Source organism: Phalacrocorax carbo, chromosome 6, assembly GCF_963921805.1.
Source record: "Phalacrocorax carbo chromosome 6, bPhaCar2.1, whole genome shotgun sequence".
NCBI lineage: Eukaryota > Metazoa > Chordata > Aves > Suliformes > Phalacrocoracidae > Phalacrocorax > Phalacrocorax carbo.
Window position 1 is genome coordinate 42,634,181 of NC_087518.1, and position 26,124 is coordinate 42,660,304.

The window sequence follows — 26,124 nt, forward strand, 5'->3', positions numbered from 1 at the left end:
ATTAAATGGTCAGATAGAAGAATGAGGAAGAGAATCCATCCATGAGGTACAAATCCATAGAAAGTGGAGTTACTTTTGGAGCTTCTTGCTGATTTTTTTTTTTTTTTTACTTCTGTGTAGGACCCTTATCTTGACAAGTTCTTTGCACTTGTGCATGCTCTGGATGAGCACATGTTTCCTGTGCGAATAGGAGACATGAGAATTATGGAAAACAACTTGGAAAATGAACTGAAGAGCAGCATTTCAGCTTTAAATTCCTCTCAACTGGAGCCGGTAGTGCGATTTCTTCATCTCCTGCTTGACAAACTGATTCTTCTGGTAGTAAGACCTCCTGTCATTGCAGGCCAAATAGGTATTCTATTTAAATTTTATAAAGAATTACATAGCTGAAAGTTTGACACTTCCAATTTTATCATATTTATGTAGAAATAAAAAAGTCCATTTTCATGCTTTATTTTAGTGCCACTAATATACCATGTATCTTCAAAATAAAACATGCTGGCATCCAGATCAGTGGTGATATACACGGGAGCAATATTTAATACAAAGGTTTCCAAGAATGACTAGTAATTTGGTGTCCAAGTTGAGACACCAGAAAGGGGCCTGACCTTCATGAGTTGGATACTCAGCATTTTCTTAGCACTGGAGCCTGTTAGGGTGGCTCCATACTGACATTCAGAAACCAAGAATTTCAACCTTACTAGTCACCTTGGAAAATCTCGAAGTAGATAAGTTAGGAAGGTATAGCTGTTGTATGTTCCTCTAGCTATTGTGGATCTGATACTGTCAGCATGAATAATCTTTCCTTTTGCTCCCTGTTATGGGCTATGTTCTGGCAGTACAAAATACCTCAAGTGGAAGTCAGGATTAGCTCCTTACTATTTAAAACAGCAGTTGGGATTTTTGTAGGAAACTTGAGTTGGGACATGATGGAATGTAGGTATTTAAGGCTGCTTTAAGAAGAGCAAATATTTATTTTAGAAAGGCTGTCTTCTGGGGAAGCATTTTCCTTGAATTTTTATCTTATATTTTAAAGCTCTTTGCGTTCTGTATTGGTTAGTTTGTCCGTATGGAGCATTGAGGACATTAGTGTCTGGTTTTTAAAAAACTAAGATTTACAGTCTCCAGCTGCCGCTAGCTTCATCCCTAATTTGTTTAGAATATCTGCCTTATACTGTGTGTAGATTACTCTGCTCATTTTTAGGACAGAGTTTTTTCCCAAACTGAATGGAATTGTTATTTTTGATACAGTTTATATTTTGGCTAAGGCTTAAATGGAGGAAATAATTAACTGAGTATGATAAATATCCAAAGGATATTATCCATCAGTTAAACAAGGGCTTGATCTTGTTACCATTGCAGCTGATGACCAAAGTTGGTCTGATTCCAGGAATCAGACCTAAATTCATTAAATTTTTTATTAATAAAAGTGGAAGCTTATCACTGCAACACCTGGCTTCTTGTCAAGCTGTTTATTAGACCTAGTTCAAATACCAGGTTCAGTTTTTCATGAGAAACGCTTGCTATACTCTTAATAAGCTTCACCATTTAGCCTTTAGAAGGTGGATGAAATGCACTTTTAGGATTTGCTCATGGGCACTGCTACAGTCTAAAACAAACTCCTCACTTATTACTTTCAGTTAACCTGGGCCAAGCATCTTTTGAAGCAATGGCATCAATCATAAACAGACTTCACAAGAACTTGGATGGAAACCAGGACCAGCATGGCAGGAACAGTCTTCTTGCGTCCTATATATATTACGTTTTTCGTCTACCAAATACCTATCCCAACTCACCATCACCAGGTAGTTATTTTTTTTTATTTTATTTCCAAGTCACTGTTTGTTAAAAGCAAGGAGAAATTGATTGCTGGCAGGTGCTCTTGAGCTCCAACTGCATGGCTGGTTCCCTGCCAAGCCCCGTTATTAACTTTCTCTGTGATCCAGTGTAGCCATTTACAAGAAGAGTTTAATTACAGTTAGCCATGTCAGAGTTTTAACTCTTTGATGATCTTAAATATCAGTGTCACCACTGAAAATGCATGAAGCTAAATTATGGCAAATACTGTTTTTTTAGTTTTGTTTTCTGTAGCAATTTAGACAGCTGTGGTACACTCTTGGCCTGTCATGTTTCCCAGCCTCCTTCACTAGTACTTTTGTACTTTTATCCAGTTCCAGCAGAGTTGAAACACTGGCAAAGGAATGTGAAATACTTGAAAACGCATGTCTGGGTACAGGAGGGAAACAAATTAATTCCACCCCTGCTGAGAACAAGGGATATATCTGCATGGGGGAAGAGTCGTTGTGAATGACAGCCACAGAAAACTAGGCTTTGGAAGAACTGTTGTGCACAGCACTTGATTCTTGTATGGAGTGGAAAACCTCTGAGAGGGGTTGGGCAGGTTGTGTACTTAAAACTCTGTCCAGTTCTTCAGTGGTTTTCGAGTCTGAGGTCTGGAAAGTATCCCTTTAGCTAAAGACGTACCTCACACTGGCTGCCTAAATCTGCAGGGAGCTTCCTGCTCCCCACAGATCAGTGGATAAAATAGCTTTTTAGTCCCATCCCTTCTCCCTGCTGCTTGCCTTGGAGAACCAGGCAGGGGACACCACAGGGAAGATTTCATTAAGGGCCAGACCTACTGGTTATACAGAGGGTTTGCTGCATGAGGCTGATGTAAAGCAGCATGAGATCAAGACTCTGACTGATGGTCTAACAGGATGTTCTTTCAAACACCACCTTAGGTCCTGGTGGCTTAGGGGGGTCAGTGCATTATGCCACCATGGCTCGATCTGCTGTCCGACCAGCAAGCCTTAACTTGAACCGCTCACGAAGCCTCAGCAACAGCAACCCAGATATATCTGGGACTCCCACCTCGCCGGACGATGAAGTTCGCTCAATCATTGGCAGTAAGGTACACATGCACTGCTGAGGGTCTTACAGGAACTTCAGCATCTTTTTTTTATTCTTTAAGGAAATAACAGGGAAGTTTTTGTGATTTTCCCCCCCACCCCCCCCCCCGCGAAAAGATGTCTTTACTAATGGCCCCTTCTCAGACTTCTTCTGGCAGTTGCTGATAAAACACTACTGAAACTCCACTCCTTGAAAATAGTTGCCAGTTTCTCTGACTTGTTGGAGACCATCCTGGCAGTGTTACTTCCACAAATGTGGTGGCTAGGGGCAAGGGTCCTTCTGGACTTGTCTTTTCAAGACTAGTAGGACAAGAATGGTTTTACTACCTCACTTTTCACATGGCCAGCAGCCATATCCTCTGACCAGCTCTGTTACGTCTCCCCAAACCTTGCATCCCCTACCTTGCCTCTTTGTGATCCCACTATTACCTCCCAAACCAAAACTCTCTCTTCTCCTCTGCATTCAGCACTAATGGCTGCTCAGACGCTTTCTCTACTACTTATGTCCAGAACAGGTATCTTGCACACAGCAGGAATATTCCTAGTCCCTGCATGGGCCAGAGAGTATTCTGGATGGTTAGTGAGTGAGCCATAGTCTGGCCAGCTGAGCTGCAGTGTGGATGTGTGGTGTGCTAACTCTGCACCCACACTGACCCCCCCCTCACCTAAAAGTGACTTTCCAGTATGGGCACATTAGTGCAGAGCATCTGGCATGGTCTTACTTTGGCTTTTAAGGGCTCAGTACATGCATCTCCTGCAGAGGGCCTGTCCCTCTCTGAGACTTCCAAGTACATAGGACTGCTACAGTCCCAGTTTGAGCACTTCAGTTTTGTGCCTAAAATAGGTGTTATGAGCCAGGGCAAATCTGCTGTGTTGGTACTTGCCTTCCCCGAGAGGAATGCCTTAGCTTGTTTGGGGTTCTCTTTTTTTTAATCTTCTAACTATGATAACATACACCAAAATGAGATGCTCTCCCACCTGTGACCCTACACTCTTCCAGCACAGATGAATTCCTGAGCCCTTTCAGAGAGCTGTTATGTTTGATACTTTGGAAGATCAGTGAGCAAGTTTTTTAATAAAGCCATCAGCTTGACCAGACAGGCTTGACACTGGTTGGTCCTGGGTTTTATAAGAGCAAGAAAAACACAGTTTCAGAGAGAGGTTGGCAATTTAAAATGAATAACATGATTTGCTGACCAAAGAAGAGGCTGAAGAAGTGTGGGCAGGCAAATAATTATTTCTTACATCAAAGTTTGGACTTAGAAGTCTTAAAATATTTTAAAGACCACTTCAATATCTTGCTAATTAAACAACCCTGACCTTTTGTGAAATGCCATAGGCACTAATGTGCATATGGAATTTACACAGGCTATCAGAAGTTTAGCTCATGCTGGCTTAGTGAATAATGTCACAATACAAAATGAAGAGATATTTTTTTCTAGAGGTGTACTCCAGGCTTTAAAGAAAACCTATTCTGTGAATAATTGTTGAGGGAGAAGATTCCTTTAGGGTAGCCTGAGCATCAGAAATGAAGCTCAGTCTGACTGTACTGACTTTTGGTTGAATATAATGATTTCTGCTTGTTAGTATCAATAGACAAAAATAAGACACTTCTTCAGATGTTGAAATGAATAAAAGGGTGCAAGAATTCTTATTCTGTTTCTTCAAGTAATGGCTTAAGCCCATATACCTAAATAGGGAACCTGCCCTTCAAATTAGAATCTATCGTGGGAGGCTTTCTGCTTTAAAAAAAAACCCAGAAAGTATTTTGTTGTATGATGGAAGTCTTCAGAGTCCAGTCCTGCATTGTTTTTTACTGTAGTATAAGATATTTATAGGTTTGGTAAATATGCTTTAAGTCTCATATCAGCTCCTTACTTAGTTTTGTAAATTAAAATAGTCATCCCCCTTTTTTGGGGAAGATTCCTGTTTGTTTTCATAACAAAGGATGTTTTAGGTCTGTCACTTATTTTACCTTCATGTTTTGAATAGAGACCATGTAAATTTTATTCCCTACTAAAGCAAATTTACTAAATGTCTACAAAAGACCTATGATGAGATTTTACACCTTAAGTGTTCCTGAAATGTTGGAAATGTGCTGGGAAAAAACAGAAAATATTGTGGAGTTTCATTGCTCTGACAGCGGATTTTCGCAAATGCGTGTTATGTTCCTGCACAGATCCAGCTGCAGGTTGAACCCAGAGAACGGAATTTAATAGCAGCTTTGTGAGCTTTTGAGTGACTCTGCCAAGCAATAAGAAGCTCTTGTATTCTTATTTTCCAAAGAGGGAAGAATCTTTTTTCAGATTTTTACAAAATGACTTCTGCTTCTGCAAACACAGTACACGTTTAACTTTACCCTCAGAGTGGCATGATTAGAAAGCTTGTGAGCAGAAATGTGAATGTGGTAAAGGCATTTTCAAAATTAAACCTGATGTTACAAAACATGAGCTTAGTTCAGCATTCTGCGAAGTCCTTTTGACTTTAATTCACCGTGAGCAAAATAAAGCATGTTTATGGGTCTGAGCAGGGCAAAGAGCTTTGATTTATTTCTTCCAAAACGTAATTGAGATTAAAACACTCTTCTTATGTGTGTTCAGTATTTTTTTTATTGGACATCTTAAGCAAAATTACAGCATTGCTGTACTCTGCATAGAGGGTAGCTCAGTGGATTAATGGTTCGAATCCCAGGTTACAGCTCTCCCACTGGGTTCAACCTTGAGGTGGATTTTTCTTTGTTGAGAGAAATAGATTGTTAGGCTTGGTGGACTTTGCAGCTGGTGATAATCGCTGTGATGAAAGGGCTGCACCTTTGCTTAATGTATTGGGAAAAAGTCCTAAATTGGCACAGAAACTAGGATGAAAGCTCTCTCTGAGGTGAGGGTTGAAATCGATGTGTGGAATTTATAAGGTATTGCTATTAGGTTGTGGCATTGCAAAACTGCCTCAATTAGAGCTGATTCCTGGGACCCAGGAAAGTCTGCTTCTTGCCACTGAATGTTCCTGACTTGGGAGCAGCCTGGGTGACAAACACACATTTAAATTTTTCTTTTTCTTCTTTCTGAGTGTCTTGAGAGGAAAAGGGAGCAGAGCAAGAGGAGGAATCCACAGTAATTTTGCCCATATGATCCATTGCAGGACTAGAATTTGGAGTACAAATTAGATTGAGCTATTAAAAAGCAGGATGATTTTTCATATATTTTGCTTGGCAAAGCAGGTTGATTCCAGAAAAGGTATGTGCTCTTTCCTCTTTTTGCCACTCTGCTCAGAGATAATACCCAAATGTCCATGTGAAGCCCTGTTCACAGGGTTACTCTACCAGTGGTGCTGGATTTTTATTCCATGAATAGGAAACCCTGTGAGAGGTGACAGTCAGTCATTTCAAAGTTTCTCAGCATTTCCATTAGAGCTGTAGAGCTTATAAACGGTGGACTAACAAGCAGTCTACCCCTAACAGTGCCGGAAACCTCAGAGAGCATCCTTTGTGGTTTTCATATCTGTGCACCAGTTTTCCTCTCTTACACTGTAAATCTGGGCTGGCTCCATCTGCTGAAGTGAGTGGGTTTCAACTGATCAAAGTAAGAGTGGAATTTTTCAGGAGGATGGTAGTTTTTGAATGTGAAGCATTACAGATATGACAGGTTGGACCAGTGCTGTTGGCAGTGTTAATGTGGTATATGTGTGTGATGAGAGATAAAATAATCATCTGGACTCAAATGTCTCAACAGACACCTGAGAGTTCAGGCTGTTTTAACAGTGCTAACTGGTGATGTGTTTGCAGTGTACCCAGTTTGATTGCTTTTAAGGACTAAACTGTGACTACTGTATGGCATGCAACATGTAATATTTCTTTCCTTTCCCAACTGCTTTCTATTACATGCCCAGGGTTTAGACCGCTCCAATTCCTGGGTAAACACTGGTGGTCCAAAAGCAGCCCCATGGGGATCCAACCCCAGCCCAAGTGCAGAGTCAACACAGGTGGTGTCTTCGGTAGAGGTTTTTCTGGCTTTGTTTTCTCTGATGTTTCCCTGTAGAATATCTTCCTTTCAGTGTATACTCCGATTTTGGTGGTTTGGTTTTTTTTTTTTAATTTATTTATCGTTGAAAACTTGGAGTTTTATTTTATAAATTACCATCATCTCCCCTTCTACCTCACCACACTGCATGAAAAACCTCAAAATGCGTGAACGTGTCCCCTTCTTTCATTTCAGTGGTTGCTGGTCTGTGAAATGTAAATGCTGTGACTGCTTTTCTTTTCTTTTTTTTTCTTCTAACACTAGTTTCAGCTTCAAGTGGAGTACATTTCTAAGTGGGAACATTAATCACAGCTTCATAGTTTTGTCCATGTTTGCCATTTCTTTTGATGTTGTGAACCATTTTGCCGTTTTCATCAAGCATTTAGTATTCATCACCAAGTAATCCTTCATGACTGTTTGAGTGGAATATTGTTAAACCAAAATTGGTACACATGTAAAATTCTCTCTTAAAACATGTAAATTGAGTGCTGGAGGCAGCAGTGACTTGCTAGGGCCAATTGTATCTGTTCTGTGTTGCAAAGTATGAAAACTTTATAGCAGCTTCAGTCAGAAAGTCTTAACTTATTCAGCCCCTATTGCCTGCTGCTTTCCACTGCATGGTTGCCTTGAACGTACCTCTCAACTGTACCTCCTTTCAAGTTTATTAGTCTTCCAGAAATATTTAGTCTGAGTTCACTTGCACTCAAGGCAAATTATTTCCATCAGAAACAGAACTTCAGTAATTTTCTCATTCCCTGTGCTAGTAGCAGTGTTGCTGTGGGGTACATCCCCACATACTTGGTTTCTGGTAGATTGAGAGGTATGGACTGAAATTGTAAGTATTACCTCCTTGGCATATGCATGTTGATAAAATACAACAATGAAAAAGTTTCATGCTTTGCAGCATTAAGTGTGCGTAAGAACATGCAGTTATTTAAATAGCCTGTATGTCTTAAAACAATTAAAAGTACTGTCATTTTGTTTAAAACAAATCTGTAAATGAGTAAGAGTTTGAGAATGCATAAAAAGGTGTAAAGGCAGTGAAAGCCTACAGTTGGAACAGTTATTTTTGTAAACTTACATTGTCCTTGAGCTGCAAAACCCATCCACAGCAAACTTTAATGTCCTGTCATCATTCATTCATCTCCACTCCGTAGGCTACGGATCGAAGTTGTAATCGTATGTCTTCGCACACTGAGACGTCAAGTTTCTTACAAACATTAACAGGACGATTACCAACTAAAAAGGTAGATTTCAGTGAAGACAATTCATATTGTGGGGCAGGGAGGTCAAGTCATTCTGAAAACATGATGCAATCTATTCTTTTATTTATAGCCTGATTTTTTCCAAGGTCATTAGGAACTACTGTTGGTTAACACCTCAATATCCAGGCTGTAGTGAATATGAAGTATTCTGACAGAGTTGAATTGGGACGAATAAAATGATCAGGAGTAGCTTGTCTGATTTCATGTCCATTCTGCTTGGAGCCAGTTTATTACTGGCTTTCAAAAATATGAATAGCACTGTCTAGACATGTAACTGATACATTCTTGTGTTCAAAATTATAATGTGTTAGATGGCTAGCATTACGTATGTGTGCTGAACTCAGTTATATAGGTGTTAATCCAAAGTGACTCCAGAAAGTGAATGGGAGTCCCTTTGAAGTGCACTCCCTTAGGAGAGATGAGATCCTACTAAACAAGTCAGAAAGGCAAAATGCCTGACTTTCTGTGTAATGAAAATGTGATCACTGACAACATCCAGGCTGTGGGTTGGTCCTCCTGAGAAAAGAAGGCAAAAAGCTGTTCGTTAGTCCCACATTTCTTTCTTACTGTTTTAAGTTCTTTCTCATAGTAAATATACATCTTTGTACAAATTGCTTTATATGTCCACTTTTTACTCCTTTTTCCTGCAAAAATCAGACCAGGCAGAAAGGTAGACTTTTAAACTAAACTAATTTGAGCACCAAACTTTTTTTTGGGTGGGTGATAAATTCTTTTGACACTTGAAATTCAATTTTGGAGCAAGACGCTGTGAAACGTTTCTCACGTCACATATCATAACATCATCCTTCATTGTTAGTTGGGGTTTTCTTTAAGGGATGCCGCCACTGCTGTCATGTTCCCAATTATTTATTTTGCTTAACCTCATTGTTTGCCATACTTTCCGTGGACCGTGCTGCCATTTCTCATGTGGACTGTTTCGTGAGCTGATCTTGAGGCTCGGGCTAACTCTGAATTTGAATCTGTAGCTTTTTCATGAAGAGCTGGCCTTACAGTGGGTTGTGTGCAGCGGGAGTGTGCGGGAAGCAGCCCTGCAGCAGGCCTGGTTCTTCTTCGAGCTAATGGTGAGCAAACTGGATGCACCTGGCTTATTGTCTTACAGTTTATAGTTTAAAACACGAATGGCAACAACTGCAAGTGACTTTGTTGTAATTTATATTCCTGTAGGTGAAGAGCATGGTGCATCATTTGTATTTTGCTGACAAACTGGATGCGCCAAGAAAGAATCGTTTTCCTGAGCGTTTCATGGATGATGTAACTGCTTTGGTCAGCACGATTGCTGGTGATATAGTCTCTCGGTTTCAGAAGGTAATGGCAAACAGTTAAACTGAACCCCAGTCAGAGCTCAGGCACCAGATCTCCTGCATGTTTGCTGGTGCCTAGACCAGGAGCTGTTGTTTAAAAACATGCAGTGTGCTCTTCATTTTCTTTCCTGTTTTTCTCTTCCTTCTCTCTAGGATACAGAAATGGTTGAAAGGCTCAACACCAGTCTTGCATTTTTCCTCAACGACCTGTTGTCTATCATGGACAGAGGATTTGTTTTTGCTCTTATTAAAACCTGCTACAAACAGGTGAATGCAGATAAATATTATGACTTAACTGTGAACTATAGCATAGCCTATTACTCTTATTTTCTTTAGACAGACAGTAAAGTATAGACACAGAATTCTGCTATTCAGGTCTTCTTAGAGCAAGCGAGTCATTCTCAGTGGTGATTTAGAGTTTATAGCCTTCTGATTACAGTCTTAAATGTGATTTGGGAGTAATTCCCTTGAGTGAATGGACATGCAGCAGGAAGGAAGAATTATTCCCTCTGCTCACCACGTTCAGAGTTATTGAACCAAAAATCAGTAGGAGGTTTTGTGAGGGAGCTCAGACTATTATGGTTTGTCAGTGGGTCTCTCAAGGGCACGTTGACCCTGTATGATATTGATCACCAAGCTCCCCTTTCATCCTTCTGAGGATGCAAGGTCTCCTCCCCCATAAGGAGGGGTCCTGTGTTATGCATTGGGAAGCTTATTTACAGTGTTGTGGCAGGGAAATCACCTCAAACCATAAAGTTTTTGTTTGACTACAAACATCCGTGCTGACACTGTGTACAAAGGAGATGACGAGCTATCAGGAGCTTAGGCTTAGGCTTGTTTTTGCTGCAGAGTCTAATACGTTTTATATATGGGGCAAGAACATGAACAGCATTTGAGCTTTGTCTACTGTATATTAGCCAACCTGCATCTTTGACCTGTTAATGCCTTGCACTGTGTGGTCCTGCTTCTCACAACTCCCTGCTGAAATCAATACACTGTGGCTATCATATGTGAAGCACATAGTTGTTCATTTGCTTATGTAAATATGGCTGGTATGTATACATGTTGTATTGATTATGTGCCCTTGGCTAGGATGTGTATGGCAACCTGCATATCAGAAGTTTAATCTGTAGCACAAAGAAGTGATGTGGATGTGACCACTTAATATCAAGCTCTTCAGTCCTTGCATTGGGAGTGTTTTCGGGAAGCAGTTCTGGGGCAGGGGGGCTGGTGCTGCATTTGTACTCTCTTTTGGTGCTAACTGCAATTGTATGGGCTAAACTTGCCAGGTGTCTTCAAAGCTGTATTCCTTAACAAACCCAAGTAACCTGGTATCTTTGAGGCTGGACTTCCTTCGCATCATTTGCAGCCATGAACACTATGTCACCTTGAATTTACCCTGCAGCTTGCTCACACCGCCTGCATCTCCATCACCATCTGTGTCCTCAGCAACTTCTCAGGTACACTGTGACGAGGACCCTTTGTGGAAGTGCAAGCTGAGCTTTGTTTTGAGGCTTAAATCATATGAGGCAGTTGTATCACCTGTATTTTCAGTCTCTGCTTGCTAGCATTTTTTGGAAGTGTTTATTTAGAAATTAGTTTTTCCTGCCACATAGGTTTTGACTTCTTTTGATCTCTTATTATTGAAAAAAGGATGTCCATATCCCTATCCTCATAGTGACCACGCATATTTCTGCCCTTAGGCACCTAGTCCTCCGCTCCTATCTTGGACAAACGTTGAATGTAAATGAGCCATTAAAGAAAATGCTTTGTCCAATGTTACCCTTTTCTTACAAAATAAGGGTCTTTCTAGCATGCTGTAGCTTAGCCTGAGCCTGATGAGAAAAAGTAATTTGAATTAGCAAGTGTGTCGTTCAAGTGGATTGATTAGTTGCAAAATTACATAAACTAAATCAAATTAAAGCCGTCTTAAGCCCGAATAAGACCATCCATACCTGAGTTAAAAGTTTAACTAATCCACTTTTAAAGGTTATTTGGCTTGACTTCCCTAAGGCCTGTCCTGGAGCTGGGAAGGCAATAACAACAAACAGAATTAATAGAAGAATTAGTGAGCTTGCATGTAATGTAAGTAGATATGCCTAGATCCAAACAAAAAAGGGAAAACGTGGTTTATGTGAGACTGTCTTTAATTCTGAAAACTCCTTCTAGTGTATTTCCTAAGCTTTGACTCTGTGTTCCAAGGGGCCTCATTATGCAACTTCTGAAACTTGATTTCTTTCACAGAGTTCTGGGTTCTCCACAAATGTCCAAGACCAGAAGATTGCAAATATGTTTGAATTGTCTGTGCCTTTCCGTCAACAGCATTACTTGGCTGGGCTTGTGTTAACAGAACTGGCTGTCATTTTAGATCCTGATGCAGAAGGGTAAATCTTTAAATTTTTTTTTCCTAAGTTGTCGTGGTTTAACCCCAGCTGGCAACTAAGCATCACACAACTACTCAGTCACTCCCTGCTTGGTGAGTTCGGGGAGAGTATTGGAAGGGTGAAAGTGAGAAAACTCGTGGGTTGAGATAAAGACAGTTTAACAGGTAAAGCAAAAGCTGCGCACGCAAGCAAAGCAAAACAAGGAATTCATTCACTACTTCCCATGGGCAGGCAGGCGCTCAGCTGTCTCCAGGAAAGCAGGGCTCTGTCACACGTAATGGTTACTTGGGAAGACAAAACACCATCACTCCGAAAATCCTCCCCTTCCTTCTTTTTCCCCCAGCTTTATATGGTGAACATGAATATCTTACGGTATGGAATATCCCTTGGGTCAGTTGGGATCAGCTGTCCCAGCTGTGTCTCCTCCCAGCTTCTTCTGCACCCCCAGCCTGCTCACTGGTGGGCTGGGGTGAGAGGCAGAAAAGGCCTTGACTCTGTGTAAGCACTGCTCAGCAGTAACAAAAATATCCCTGTGTTATCAACATTATTCTCAGCACAAATCCAAAACATAGCCCCATACTAGCTTCTGTTTAGAAAATTCACTCTATCCCAGCCAAAACCAGCACACAAGAGTTTTCTGTAATTCCAAGCAAATGGTGGATGCAAAACAAATTCTGGCATGGCCAGAATTGGTGTAAATTTGTGAGCCGAAGAGTTAAGAAAAGAGTTTTTTAAGAATCCTCTTCTTTCTCCCTGCCCTTCGTATTTCTTACTTTCTCAGCCCTGACTCTGTAAACATGATTTCAGTCACATTTTTCCAGCTGAGAAGAAAGGAAAAAGATTTCCTGCCGGAGCCGCCAGCTGCCACAGGGGCACTACTGGAGCTCTAAGAGGAAAATAGCTTTTCTCAATTGTAACAAGAAAATAATTTTCAACATTTAGGAATTCTCTGTTGCTGGTGGTTTTAAATGTTAAAAGATATTTTGCCTGTGGTCCTCCCAGCTTTTTTTAAACATAAATGATGCATTGATGAGGACCCTGCAGGTTAGATAAATAAACAGTCAAGCATGCAGAGTTTGTTGGTAACTTGCCTGGCTTGTGCAGCAAATAATTTTCTGAAGTAGGAGTGTAAGCTGTAGCCCTGACATTGAGTCTGTTACTTGTGTTATTTAGGGCTGTATTCTGACTTCCCTCTTTAAAATGGGTTTCAATGAAAATTATTGATTGCTTCCACAGTCCTAAGTTCTCTCGCAGGCATTTTTCTCAAGGTGGACTCAGAAATATCAGCCGAGTCAACAAATGCTGATGATTCATAGTTAATTCTGCCCCTTTACCAAGAGGTCTTAGGAGTTGAACATTCATTCTGTTTCCTGTTGGAGAAGAAAGTGATGCCATAAATTAGAATATTTTCTTGTATATGTACATAAGACACTGCAGTCCCATTTGTTTGGCCTGAAATGGAAAAAGCAGCAAATCTTTACCCATATACAGTGTCTGCAGAAATCCTTTTTGTAGCATAGGAACATCCTGCTCACTGGTTAGAAATCAGGTCCTGTCTCTGACCATATTTGCCCTTGTTCTTCACAAACTTTCTGTTCTCACCTACCTGCCTCTTGAGCTATCTCATGTTGCTTATTCTCAGCACTTAAGCTTGGGCCAGCATGGTAATCTTTGCCCAGCTGCACAAAGGACAATTCAGCATGATGTTGCTGGTGTCCACTGGGGAGACAGCTCCTCTCTCAAACCATGTCTAGACAGAAAAAGCCCACTGATACCAGGTCAGCTCTGGAGATGCTTTTTGATCAAAGCTCCTGAATTTTGGTGGAGTTGTATACCAGTAATGCATTTGCTTTATTGTTTTCCAGAACAGCTTGTAGCTTGCAATTTGTTAGCTGTTCTCAGGCTTCAGTCTTCTGCATTTGCCCTGGTAGATCCACCATTAAAGTAAACCTGTCTGTTCAGATCTGCTCTTCCCTTGCCCTTGAAGGCTTTTAACAGTCATACAGTATCATCAGCAGGTCATTAGTAAAGGGTTCAGACATGCCTGCCATTAAAATGTTTGGCTCCCACTTGCAGTATCCTGCAGCAGGGGTGGAGAGGGATGTCCATCTACTTGCTTATTGTGTTAGAACTTTGCCTTAGGTCTTGATAGGTGATATAGAGTCATAAATGTATTCTGTCCTTGCTCTTTTTGCTCCATTAGCAAAATAGGTTGAATTTTAGCTCACCCATTTTATAAGAGCTCTTTGGATTGAGTCGGACAGAAAAGACTACAGTACCCTGGTGCCTGAAGGTGGTGCCTTAGATAGATCCCTCTGTGCTAGGTGCTGTACAGTAACACAGTACATTACAGTCCTCCTTGAGCACTTGCAGTCTAAAAGACAAGACAACATGTGGATGAAATAAGCCAACTGAATGTGACGTTTGCAGAAGTGGAGAACAGAGAGTGAGTCCAAGCAGCTAGACCCTGAACAGATTGTCTCTGCAAGCAATGCTGTAGTGCTTTGGTTATTAACTCAGAATAATTATTGTTGCTCATTTCATAGTGCCCATGTTGCCCATATTGACTGATGTTACAGGATAGAAGTGAGAAAATCAGAATTTGGCCCTCAGTATTCAGTTTTCCAGAAGTGTGCAGTGTTGACACAAATTCAGACCAGGGCTGAGATAACAGAGGGGACAGTTGGAGGGCGGAAAGATCAATTCTTCATTGCATTAGCAGCTGGAGAATTAGTGGGCCGTATTTCCTCCTCTTCGCTGTGGATTGATCCAGCACAGTACCTGCTCTGTTCTGGAAAAGTGAAAAAGAAATCCATGTAGCCCTAGGCTTGAATTATGCTGCTTTGTTTGGATGTGTTTTCCCTATGTGCAATTCTATGGCCTGCAGTATAGCTTCCCTTGAACTGTTAGAAACACAACTCGGGTGCCACTCCTTCAAAATAATACAAAGACTTTTCTTTAAGCTAAATCTGAAGGAACCAGTCACTTAAATCAGCTTTCCTTCCAAGTTGTTAAGGATCTCGCTAATTACACAAACAAGCAATTGTAGGACCTCATTATGGCTTGATTAAAAAATACAGGAAAGAAGTGTAGCTACAATTAGCGAATGTCCTCCTAACCTGTACTGGTGTCCTTTAAATAATTTTAAACCCTCAACAATCTAGTGGCTTAAAAAGGCTTCTTGTCTTTTTTAACCAGAATTCAACTCTACTTTTCAGGTAAAGTGGATACTATCTGAAATTCAGCACTTGTTTTAATACCTCAGGTCTGAACATTGAAGCTTATGTTTTGCTAATGCATAATGTATGAGCTTCCTTGGCTGCTTCATGCATGGGGTAAAGTTTTCTTCTTGGCCTGGTTTGCCTGCAGAAGCAAATAGCTATTGAGATACCTGCTATTTGCTCTGAGAGAGTTTTGCCTCTGTGTGGTGGCTGAGGGAATTGAAAGGAGCAGAGCGAGTTCTTGAGAGATTCAGGGGAGTTTGTGTTTTCAAGGCACGAGCACTGAGTAGGCTTACGCAGGGTGCCCTTCAAAAGGGGATGGTGCTTGGGCCCTGCCGTTGTTTGCATCTTAGTAATGAGGAAGGACATTTTTTGCTGTTTTCCCTTCTACCCCTCCATTTCTTTGACAGTTTTTATTCAGAATTATGGCTCTGTAGTCTACTGTTTTGCTTGAGTAATTGCATGGGGGGTTGGGGAACTGAAGCAGAAACTTCCTGATCATTTGATAAAAGCAATGATCTGTCTTAGGATGACTTTTCTCTCTGTAAATGTCATTAAACGGAAACAAAAAAGAACACAACAAATAATTTTACTAAACTCACTGTCCTCTCAAGTTTCTCTCCCTGTTTTCCATATTCTCCTAATTCTCCTAATGGTCTTTAGTCAACTTAATACTTTAGCATAGCAGTAGCTGGGGCTTTGTTCTTGTATGGAAAATATGAGAGTGTTCACATTATATTGGGTGTGCACCTCCACAAGATATTTTGGTACATTTTGTATGGCATAATGAAAAGCCTGCCATTTGTAAAATCCTCGGGAGATTAAAAAATATGTGTAATGGCAGTTTATGTGAAGTTAAAAATAAAAACCAGGGTGTTTTTTTAAGCCACTTAGTTACAAAGTATAGTTTGCTTTGAAGATATGAACTAATCTGCATGACCCAACTCTCTTTTAACAGTTTATTTGGATTGCATAAGAAGGTCATCAATATGGTACACAATTTACTGTCCAGTCATGACTCAGATCCGCGGTACGCTGACCCACAGGTAAAGGCCCGGGTGGCAATGCTGTATCTACCTCTGATTGGCGTGATCATGGAAACCGTGCCTCAGCTTTATGACTTTACAGGTATGTTATATTCTGTGCTTCGAGTTGATCTGCTCACAAGATTTGAGTGTTGAATTAAACAACAAAACTCTTTACTGTTGGATGAGATTGTTTCTATTTCTCAGTTATAACTTTGACATGTTTTCACATCTATTTCCTAAGCTACACTTGCAAAATATATCCTCAATGACGGTTAATACTCAAAAGCTGCATTTGCCTACTTGTTTGCTTGAAGTGAGAAAACTAGTGATGCATTTTAGTGTACATCTGGCTGGTGACTGTATATGCATAGCCAGCCTACCTCTGCGTCTCTGGTCTGCTTAAAAAGCCCCATGTACTGTACAATTCTCACAACAATTCCAAAGGATAAGCAGAGTTCCTTTTGTTCCTTTTAGTATGTGCTCTGTCAGTTCATTTCAGACGTGCTTTGCGCAGTGTCCTGAAGAGCAGCAGAGGTGGATTATTTCAGATTAAGGCAAGGAGTCCAATCTGGAATAGTTTGGAATTTGGAGTTGTCTTCTACATACTTTGAGTTTTAATGACACAGTAAAACTATAAGTAAGAATTTGGAGTGAAGTGTTCAAAGGGATGTGGTCTGTTTTCAGAAGGGTTCTAGATACTGAGGTTGTGTAGGTTGCATTTGAAAATTGTTTGCTTTGCTTTGCATGACCTCAAATAATAGTCCTGTTTACTTGCAGGACCCCATGAATGTGATGATTTTCAGTTTGCATTCTCAGACAGTTCAATGAAACCAGCACTGTGGAGGGAGGCTGGGAAAGAAACTTCGAATTTGGGAATTAATGAGATGCATGTGTTTCTCGGCAGAGAGTCACAATCAGCGAGGGAGGCCAAGCTGCGTCGCTGTTGATGATTATGAAAGTGAGGGAGGAAGCATGATAAGCCAGACAGTTGCCATGGCCATTGCAGGAACATCAGTCCCTCAGCTCACCCGGCCCAGCAGTTTTCTACTCACCTCATCGGTACAAAGCCATCTCTCCCTATTCCTTGACCCTCAATCTGTGTCAACAAGCAAATATTTACACGTGCAAGTCCTGTGGGGCTGATCAGTGAGTGGTAGGGACTCATATCAGTTTGCAGCTGGGTGTTACACAGGGAAGCAGAGGGTGAAAGATGAGGGGGAACAAATCACATTTGCATGTTGTTGTGCCTGTCTCAGGGTAGAATAAAATGCCAAGCAGGCGCAAAAATCAACAAACCTCAGAAAATGGAAGAATTCTGTTTTTCTGAAACAATCTGATAAAAGCTCTGTGAAGTGCAATGGTCATTATGAGCTCTAAGCCCTAAGTAAAAATTCCTACCACATCTAAATCCCACCTAGCTGAAGACATTTGTGGGCCATTTCCCCTGTTCTCTGCACAGGGAGGGAATCCTGATTCCAGTAGCAGGCAGGCCCTTCCATTTCTCCCTCCTCCTTTTACTCCTGCATGAGGACCCCATTCTGCTGGATTTTACCTGCACTCAAAGTGAAACACTGATACATACATGAGTTAATGAATGGAGCCCCTCTGCTTATCTGTTAACCTGCTGAACGTTATTAAAGGCATCTTGAGGGAAGTGGGTACTTGATGCCTGAACAGAAACTCATTCATATAATGTGATTCTTTTGGTTCAAATTGCTGCTTCGCTTTGTGGCTTGACTGTCTGTGGGCTCCACTGAGCCGTTGGGTTGAGAAAGACAAATGTGTATCTCCTGCTTGTTAGTGAAAAAAGTCTATTCACCTTCAGTTCCTATTTGGTAATTATTTAGGCTGAGGTGGTAGTTGGTGCAGATCCTTTCAGTGATGACTGAAGTGTTTGGATGTGAAATACAGTGTGGCAAATGTCTTGACCTGTCTATTTTAGAGTGGCAGGCAGCACTCCACCTTCTCAACAGAATCCAGCCGCAGCCTTCTGATCTGTCTCTTGTGGGTGCTCAAGAACGCAGATGAAAGTGTCTTGCAGAAATGGTTCACAGACCTGTCAGTGTTACAGCTCAATCGCCTGCTGGATTTGCTTTATCTTTGCGTATCCTGCTTTGAATACAAGGTACTGCTATATTGTTTAAACCTCCTGAAGTTCCTTCTAGGGCTTGCTGAGGAACTTTACATTCCTATCCTTTATATGACTCCAGAAAGGCATTTCCTGCTCTCTCCTAAGTAGTTCCTGCATTCAAAATCCCAAGGCTAAGCACTTCTCTGTGCAGCCTCTAGCCTTTTTCCGTGTTTACTTTTCAGCCATGCAAGTGTCTGTGGCTTGCTTCACTTCTCACATAGTTTGTGCTGCTTGCCATTCATCTGGGAATTGCTGCAGGGACAGGGGATATCTCTTGGCCATTTTGCTTACTATCAACAAGAAGGGTTGTCTGTAGTGGTGCTGGTGTCTGGGTAAATTACATAGCTAGCAACTAAACCGGTATTTCTTTCTTGCTGTATTTCTTTAGACAGGAAAGATATTTCGAGTTGTTAATGCTTAGAAAATATACCAGATTGCAAGAATCTTCCCCTCATGGTCTCATTTCAAACTTGCAGGGCAAGAAAGTATTTGAAAGAATGAACAGTCTGACATTCAAGAAGTCAAAAGACATGAGAGCCAAACTTGAAGAAGCTATTTTGGGAAGTATAGGGGCAAGGCAGGAAATGGTCCGAAGAAGCAGAGGACAGCTAGGTAAGTAAAGATATCTTCTGTGCTGTCCTTTTTTTCCAAAAACTGCTACTGCCGTCCCCAGCAGCCATCTGTGGTGTGGGATACTACCCATCAAGATCTTCAGACAAAGAGGCCCATAGAAAAAGCTTTTTGCAGTTTGCAGCATGCTTCACTGGGTGTGCAAAATCTCTAACTTTTCCTAAGTTCCATCTACAGGCAGTTTATCTGTTACTTGATTGCTTTTGTGTACATGTGATCATGTCTCATTTATGGAATGTTCTTGCTTGAACTTCTTCCAGAGTAGCATCCATTGGTCCACCTTCTAGTATGTCCCGTACAAAGATCAGAGTGGAAAACAAACTGCCTGATCTTGCATTGATAGCTCTGAAAATGCCTGGATGTTTCTGCTAACTTAATGAGGCTTGAAATAGCCAGTAGTTTGGGTAACAAGCACCGTCTGATGATTTTTTACTGTTTATGTTGTTTGGGTAGAAGGACAGCCCAGAGGTTAGGACAAGAATCAGAACTGCAGTTTTGTTTCCTACTCTACCACAGGCATCCTGGTACATGTGAGCCAGTTATTGTGGGCTAAGTTGAAGAAATACTTAATTTAATAAATATAATATAAAAATAATTATATAATATACAATAATATACAATAAAAATTTATTTAATATTTAGTATTTATAAATTATATTATATATTAATTATAATTATAATTATATAAATGTATTAGAATTAATTATATATAATAAATAAAAATAATAAATACATAATTAATCATTTCAGAGAGATGGGGACCTTTGGTGTTTTTTTTTTCTTAATCTGGCTTGATTGTCTTTATTACTTGAAGTTCCCCTGCCCTCCCAGCAGTGAGAATAAAGACATAAAAGACTGTGAGGTGGGAAAGGGGGACTTGGCACCATCCTGAGAACATTACTCTGTGCTAGTTGAGGACAGCAATATCAGACTGCTGAGCATTGCCACACATAGGCTCCTTATGTAGTCCAAGGAAGGTGCTTCTCTTAGCAGCCCTGGTAGCTACCTCCCTGATTTGAGCATCTCGGGTGCCTCTCTCCATTAGCTCTATAGTGAGCTGGTGTGTGGAAGCGCACAAAGTGGTCTGCGTTGCTCATTGCTCAGCATAAAAAACCATTGCAAGTGATGTTGCCTCTCATGCCACTCAGCATTGACAGAATTAGGGGTCATGTAAACATCTTGGATGAGTGCCACAGCCTTGGGCTCTAAGAAGTCATAGTTTGCTGTCACCTGTCACTTGTGAACAGATCTAGAGTTGTTACCTATGCAAAAAAAATTAGCACTAGGTGACTGCTATTGTTTTAATATCCTGCAGAAAGAAGTCCTTCTGGGAGCGCATTTGGAAGTCAAGAGAATTTGAGATGGAGAAAGGATATGACTCACTGGCGTCAAAACACAGAAAAGCTTGACAAGTAATTCTATCTTATCCTTCTACATTAACAATGTTAGAGTGCCTTTGAGAACACAGGGATTCTCTCCCTGTAGGTCAATTCCAGCAGTCCAGTTAGCTCTCATGCGAGCAGGTTTGGGCCTTCAGCTGGAACAGGGCTGGCAGTGTGCAAATAGCTTTTAGTCCAACACTGCCCTATCTAACTCTGCTTTTCCACTGTCCCTTGCTTTCTTAGATTTTAAAACGAGATTTAAACAGACTGATAATTCATTACCTTCTTAAAACCCTGCAGTAAGCTGTAATTTAAAGATAAGATCCATTAACAGTATTCACAGATAGCATATATATCTCATGTCATATTTCCTTTATTCCATAAGAGCATTCTGGAGTTGTCAAAGCTCGCTTTCCTTTCCTGTCCTAATCCATCACTTTGTTTTTCCACATGTGCTGTGCTTTTAGAAGCCACAAACCAGCCAGGTACTGTAGCATTGGTGTGCAGTTCTTATAAATTGACATTTTGTACATCTGCAGACTCAGTCATCACAGCATTGTTTGTGATGCTTGGCAGAAGTTTTCAGTGTGTGTGCGCAACTGATTGGAATGAGCTCTTTTTGCTTTTTACACCCATTTCCTTTAAAATTCCCTCTCTTGGTGTGGTTTAATCCAGAGGGCTCAGGACTTGTCTTTAAGCTTTGCTGTGCGTGTTTTCTGTTTCCTCAATTTGCAACCTGCAGTCTCCATCCTCCCAGCAAAAGAATTGTTCCTAATCCTAGGAGAGCAATCTCAGCCCAAGTGAAGCTCTGAAGAAACTGGGGAGTGGGGTCCTCAGAGCCTGGATGGAGAGCAGGCCAAATTTTACCCTTGAAGATATTGACGCTTCCTGGAGTTGAAAGGCCATCTTCACAGCTTCTAATTGTCAAGTAGTGGCTTTTTGTATAAGACTCCACTCCTGTTGAGGCATTGGGAAAGCCAAATAACCATTGTGTTTCAACCTCCTAATGAAGTGATGTAGGTATAAATTTCACCTTGGCACAACTCCAGAGCTGTGAACAAAGTTACACCTCATTAAAATTTGGCCTGAAGAACTCATCAGTTCACTGCTGGCACTGGGTATGAGCCCTCTCCTCTTCCCAGGAGGACCTCATGTACGTGTTAAACTGCTGTGGAATACCTTGATGGTCAAATGATGGTATCTCACCCCACAAAATAGTCTGCTTAGATAACTCCACAAATGTGTTTTTTAACCTATACTGCTAACTGTGGTCTGGGTCCATTACACTCTACTTCTGGCACTACAAGCATGTCCTGCATGTGTAGGTAGTCTGGCCCTTTGAAACATAATAAGCAAGACTTTTCACGCTGAGAATCGTGCACAGCTAATTGCAGGTGGCATTATTTTATGCAGATGGTATTATATAGGGCCAGGCCCCAAGCCTTCTTATTCTTGAGCCTGAAAAGTAGAAAATGAGTGTATGACCCAGCTCCCAGAGGAAGCAGAGTGTGGTAGGGGAGGGTTGCTGCAATACCTGTCCCAGAGCCGAGTCACCTGCTCTCCCCCTTGGTATGTATTTTGCTTTGATTTTGTCAGTTCCCAAGGGTCACACTGCCTCTGAGATTTGGCCTGGCATGAATCTGTTGGAGAAGGTACCTGTGGTAGCGCAAGCCACAGTTGGGGTGTTTAAAGATACTATTGGATCTTTGCCAAATGCAGTTTGTGCCACTGAAATTAGGTGGTTGCTGCTGAATTCTGGGGCCACTGGTGTAAGTAAATGGATGAACTTTGCAGGAAAGTGAGTGCCTGTCATATAACAGCAAAATTGTGTAGTTTTTCTTGGAGAGGAAGATATTCTTCAAGAACTGTAATATCATGTAGCTTAAATGGACAAAAATTGCACCCTCACAGTATGCACTCCATGCTACAACTAGTCTAGCTGCCAGGACGAACAGTACAAATACAGTAGCTCGTGTAGCACCACCTTGTGTCCATAGCCTATAACATAAAACCATATGTTCTGTTCCTGGTTGTGCTGTTGCATGCCTAATGATGCTACTGAACCAGTTTTGAGTTGGACTTTGATTCTAAACTGTTGTTGTGTTCCCGGGAGAGTAATGAAATGTCAGAAAGTAGTGTGATCTCTCCTGAGCATGATTAACGTAAATCCTGTGTAAGTTTGTATGTGTAAAAAAAAAAACCCAAGTCTTTCTTCCTGTCCTCTTAATGGATGCATTGAATATCCTTGTAGTGTTGTCATGTAATAAATACATGCATTGTGACTGGGGTTTTTCTGCTAATGTGAAAATATTTTTGACTGGAAAATATGTAGGTCTACTTCTTAAACAGAAAATAATTTTATTGCTTTCTTTTCTCTGATTAGATCAAGGGCAGAGATAGAACATGAGGCACTTATCGATGGAAATCTTGCAACAGAAGCGAATCTGATTATTTTGGATACACTAGAGATAGTTGTGCAGGTAAGGATGATAAGAAAATAGAGATGTAATAGCATTACGATACTTGGCCAGGCAGCAGCAGTATGTTAAAAAAATCTTCCTGCTGCTCTTAACTGCCTGAATGCTGACAAAACTGTTCAACTCCTCTGCTAGAGTAGATAGGGTGGTAATGCCTCTCCTAATCTTCAGCCTATAACAATCTGGTTTAAAATGTCAATACCTTCCTTCAGACTTCTTGAAAGTTTTTCATTATTGTAGGATAAGACCTGGTTGTTGATAAAACTCAATAATGAACTATAAGAATTTCCGAAGTCTGCCCTATTCTAATTGATTCCTCTAGTTCCTTCCCAAATCTGCCTCAAGTCATCAGGTTCCAGGTTGGCTTCCTGAATCCATACTTAATTTGCACAATGCAGGGAAGTTTCCATGCTCTTTGGTCTGTGTGCACAGCCAGCTGTTTCCTCACTCACCACAGGTGAGCATGGACACATGGCAGTTTTGTCTCCTGCTTTCTGTACAAATGAAACATGGGCACAGGCTGGAAGTAGGCAATAGTAGGCTTACCAGCTCTGCCTCTGAGCTGCAGGGAGAGCCAAGAGTCCCAAGGGTTGCACCTTGCATCTGAATAATCCATCTAGAGCCCAGCTACAGGCTTTCCCTCTAGTAGAACATGGTCCCAAAAGGTCAGAGCCTTATCAGGTGGAAAGCACCATCACTCCACTGGCTTTAGCACATGGGTCAGGTTTTCATTACCTCAGGGTTGATTCAGAAATGTGACTGTTATGCAGGGTAGTTTCTCCATGCCAAAGGGCTTTTCAGCAGTTATTCTCCCTGCCACACATACACGTGGGATGTTCATTTTTGCTTATGCAACTCTTGGTTTACTTTTGACTGCAGACTGTTTCTGTGACGGAGTCCAAAGAGAGTATCCTCGGCGGGGTGCTGAAAGTGCTTCTGCACAGCATGGCCTGCAACCAAAGTGCACTTTATCTCCAACACTGCTTCGCCACACAGAGGGCTTTGGTTTCAAAGGTGAATTCTTTGCAGATGCTATAATATATCCTGAGCAGCACTGATGGAGGATGGGGCTGTTTTCTTCCTTTGCATTGCAGTCACTTCACCAAGCATTTATTATTTCATGCAGTATTGATTTTCAGAAAGTATGGTCTGGGGGTTGATAAATCCTGACTAGTTCTTATGATCAGTATCTGTATTCATGCATTTTGGGTTTGATGGCTGTATGCAAAGGTACAGTTCACACAGCCCAAGTGTGATGTGGGTTCCTGCTGGCCAGTGGTAAGCAGGCAGAGGCACCTAGACAGTAGGGAGCACAAAGCACAGGTGGAATTTAAGCTATATGAATCTCACTTAAACTGGATTTATTTTACTGGGCCCATAATTTAAACAATTTCCCAGTTTCTGAATAGCTCAAAGTTTTAAGCCTGAGTTTTTGGCACTGATATAGAACAGTCTAAGGTGTAGATGTAGGAACAAGTTGTGGGGGTAGGTAAAATGTGTTGCCTTCCAGTGCTGCCAATTAGTCTGCTTTTGCCTTACTGTAAAAGTGAAGTGATTAAAATTGGCATCGTTCCTTTCAAAACAGATGGGATTGGACTTCCTCTAACACCAGTGCATGCTCACTGCTGGGGATTGCCCTGGCCTTTTTGTCCAAGTGCTTGTTTCTGTCCATCCAAGCACTAATTTTCTCGTGTGCTGTTTTTTCAGTTCCCTGAGCTGCTCTTTGAGGAAGAGACTGAGCAGTGTGCAGATCTGTGCCTGAGGCTCCTGAGACACTGTAGCAGCAGTATCAGCACGATACGGTCGCATGCAAGTGCCTCTCTTTACCTTCTGATGAGGCAAAACTTTGAGATTGGGAATGTGAGTATCATGCTGCACTTCATTAGGTTATTACATGTAAACGAGTGGGGACTGTTGGATGGAGCTCTGTGTATTCCTGTGAAAGAAAGGCTGTCAGAGGACTTACCATTGAAACAAGCTTGATGTGCAAAGGGAAGAGAGGTGTGCACCAGTGATGTGACTTTGCCTAACTCTTGATCTTGCAGTACCTCACACTGCTGGTCAGTGCATAGCAGGAGTGTCAGTCTTCAGTGTCAGAGTCCGAGCTGTATGTCCAGAATCTCTTTGTAGGCAAGCTGCCTTTCCTGTCAGTTTACAGAGAGATGCAGAGCCCTTCGTGGAACATCCACCGCAAGAGGTTCGGAACCTGTCAGTTTGGAATGTTTGCATACTCTTCAGATTGGACAGTGTGTGCTTGAGGGGCTGTTTGGAGGAACTCCCCTCTGCCTTGCCTTCATGCACCTCTAGCTGAGAGCAGAAACAGCCACACAGCCTTTTCTGTGGCACAGAAAAGTATATGTGTTTCCTTTCTGAAAGGGCTATGTTAGTCCAAGTGAGTTAGCAATGCTGGGATTTTGTTTCCATTCAGATCTTACCTCTAATTACATCTCAGCTTGATGCACCCATGTGCACTTTAAATTGTTAGGAGAATTCCCAGCCTTAACTCTTCCAGCTGATATTTTGTAGGCCCCCATGTAGCTATGTATCACAAAGTGCTCCCCCAGATGTCTTTGTTTACACTGCTTTGGTCACAGTCCAGGTAAGTAGCAGAACTAGAGGGACCCACTGTTTCTGGGCCCAGGGAGTGTTAGTGGACTGATAGCAGTGAGTTAACAGTGACTCCAGTCTTTAGGCTGGACCAAACCAAAAGCGAGTGTCTAGAATAAAGCATCATCCTGTTCAGGGTGCTTGAGAGGAGAGCAGGGAGAAGGAGAGAAAACGAAAACTTTTGCAGGATAATTTTCACCTGGAACTAAATAGTGCAGTCATCAGATTATGAAGTCAGCAGCACCAGAGGTTTATTGTAACCACTGCTCTGTGACAGTCCTTTTCACAAAATGTGTGTTTTCTTTTTTGTATCAGGTGTCTGTCAGGAGGAGGGTGCAATGACAAGAGCGCTGATGTTGCAGCAGACTGCTGCAGTATCTCCAGGCTGTTGAAATACAATAACAATTTCCCTGTTGCAGAACTTTGCCAGAGTGAAAATGCAGGTGACCATGTCTCTCTCATCCCTGGTGGGGACATCCCAGAACTTCAATGAGGAATTCTTGCGACGTTCCCTGAAGACTATTTTGACGTATGCTGAAGAGGATCTGGAACTTAGGGAGACAACATTTCCTGATCAGGTAGAAGAAATACCACCAGAGAAGTAATACGTAGTTCACTAACAGGTTGTTTTTAAACCTCCAACTATAGGTGGAATTTGCATATATTCCCTGAAGGAGGTACATACTTTTTTTTAATCACCTATTTACATAAAACTCCGGTTTTTGATTAATTCTGACACCAAGGTGCAAACA

General features: G+C 41.4%; 1 protein-coding gene across 8 annotated transcripts in view; it reads left to right on the forward strand.

Annotated features, from left to right (window-relative positions):
* DOCK7 (dedicator of cytokinesis 7) overlaps window positions 1-26,124 on the forward strand; it is a 107,968-nt gene that overhangs the window by 63,646 nt on the left and 18,198 nt on the right. For 4 of the 8 annotated variants that reach the window (XM_064454915.1, XM_064454916.1, XM_064454918.1 and 1 more), the window contains 19 exons: window positions 121-352; window positions 1,641-1,805; window positions 2,742-2,911; window positions 6,795-6,887; window positions 8,083-8,172; window positions 9,177-9,272; window positions 9,376-9,516; window positions 9,666-9,779; window positions 10,802-10,972; window positions 11,757-11,896; window positions 16,076-16,245; window positions 17,050-17,204; window positions 18,088-18,270; window positions 18,753-18,888; window positions 20,222-20,318; window positions 22,672-22,768; window positions 23,645-23,779; window positions 24,473-24,625; window positions 25,792-25,950. In XM_064454915.1, the coding sequence (XP_064310985.1) occupies window positions 121-352; window positions 1,641-1,805; window positions 2,742-2,911; window positions 6,795-6,887; window positions 8,083-8,172; window positions 9,177-9,272; window positions 9,376-9,516; window positions 9,666-9,779; window positions 10,802-10,972; window positions 11,757-11,896; window positions 16,076-16,245; window positions 17,050-17,204; window positions 18,088-18,270; window positions 18,753-18,888; window positions 20,222-20,318; window positions 22,672-22,768; window positions 23,645-23,779; window positions 24,473-24,625; window positions 25,792-25,950 (2,697 nt within the window). The remainder of the gene's footprint in view (window positions 1-120; window positions 353-1,640; window positions 1,806-2,741; window positions 2,912-6,794; window positions 6,888-8,082; window positions 8,173-9,176; window positions 9,273-9,375; window positions 9,517-9,665; window positions 9,780-10,801; window positions 10,973-11,756; window positions 11,897-16,075; window positions 16,246-17,049; window positions 17,205-18,087; window positions 18,271-18,752; window positions 18,889-20,221; window positions 20,319-22,671; window positions 22,769-23,644; window positions 23,780-24,472; window positions 24,626-25,791; window positions 25,951-26,124) is intronic. The other 4 variants (XM_064454919.1, XM_064454920.1, XM_064454921.1 and 1 more) reach the window with 2 other exon arrangements.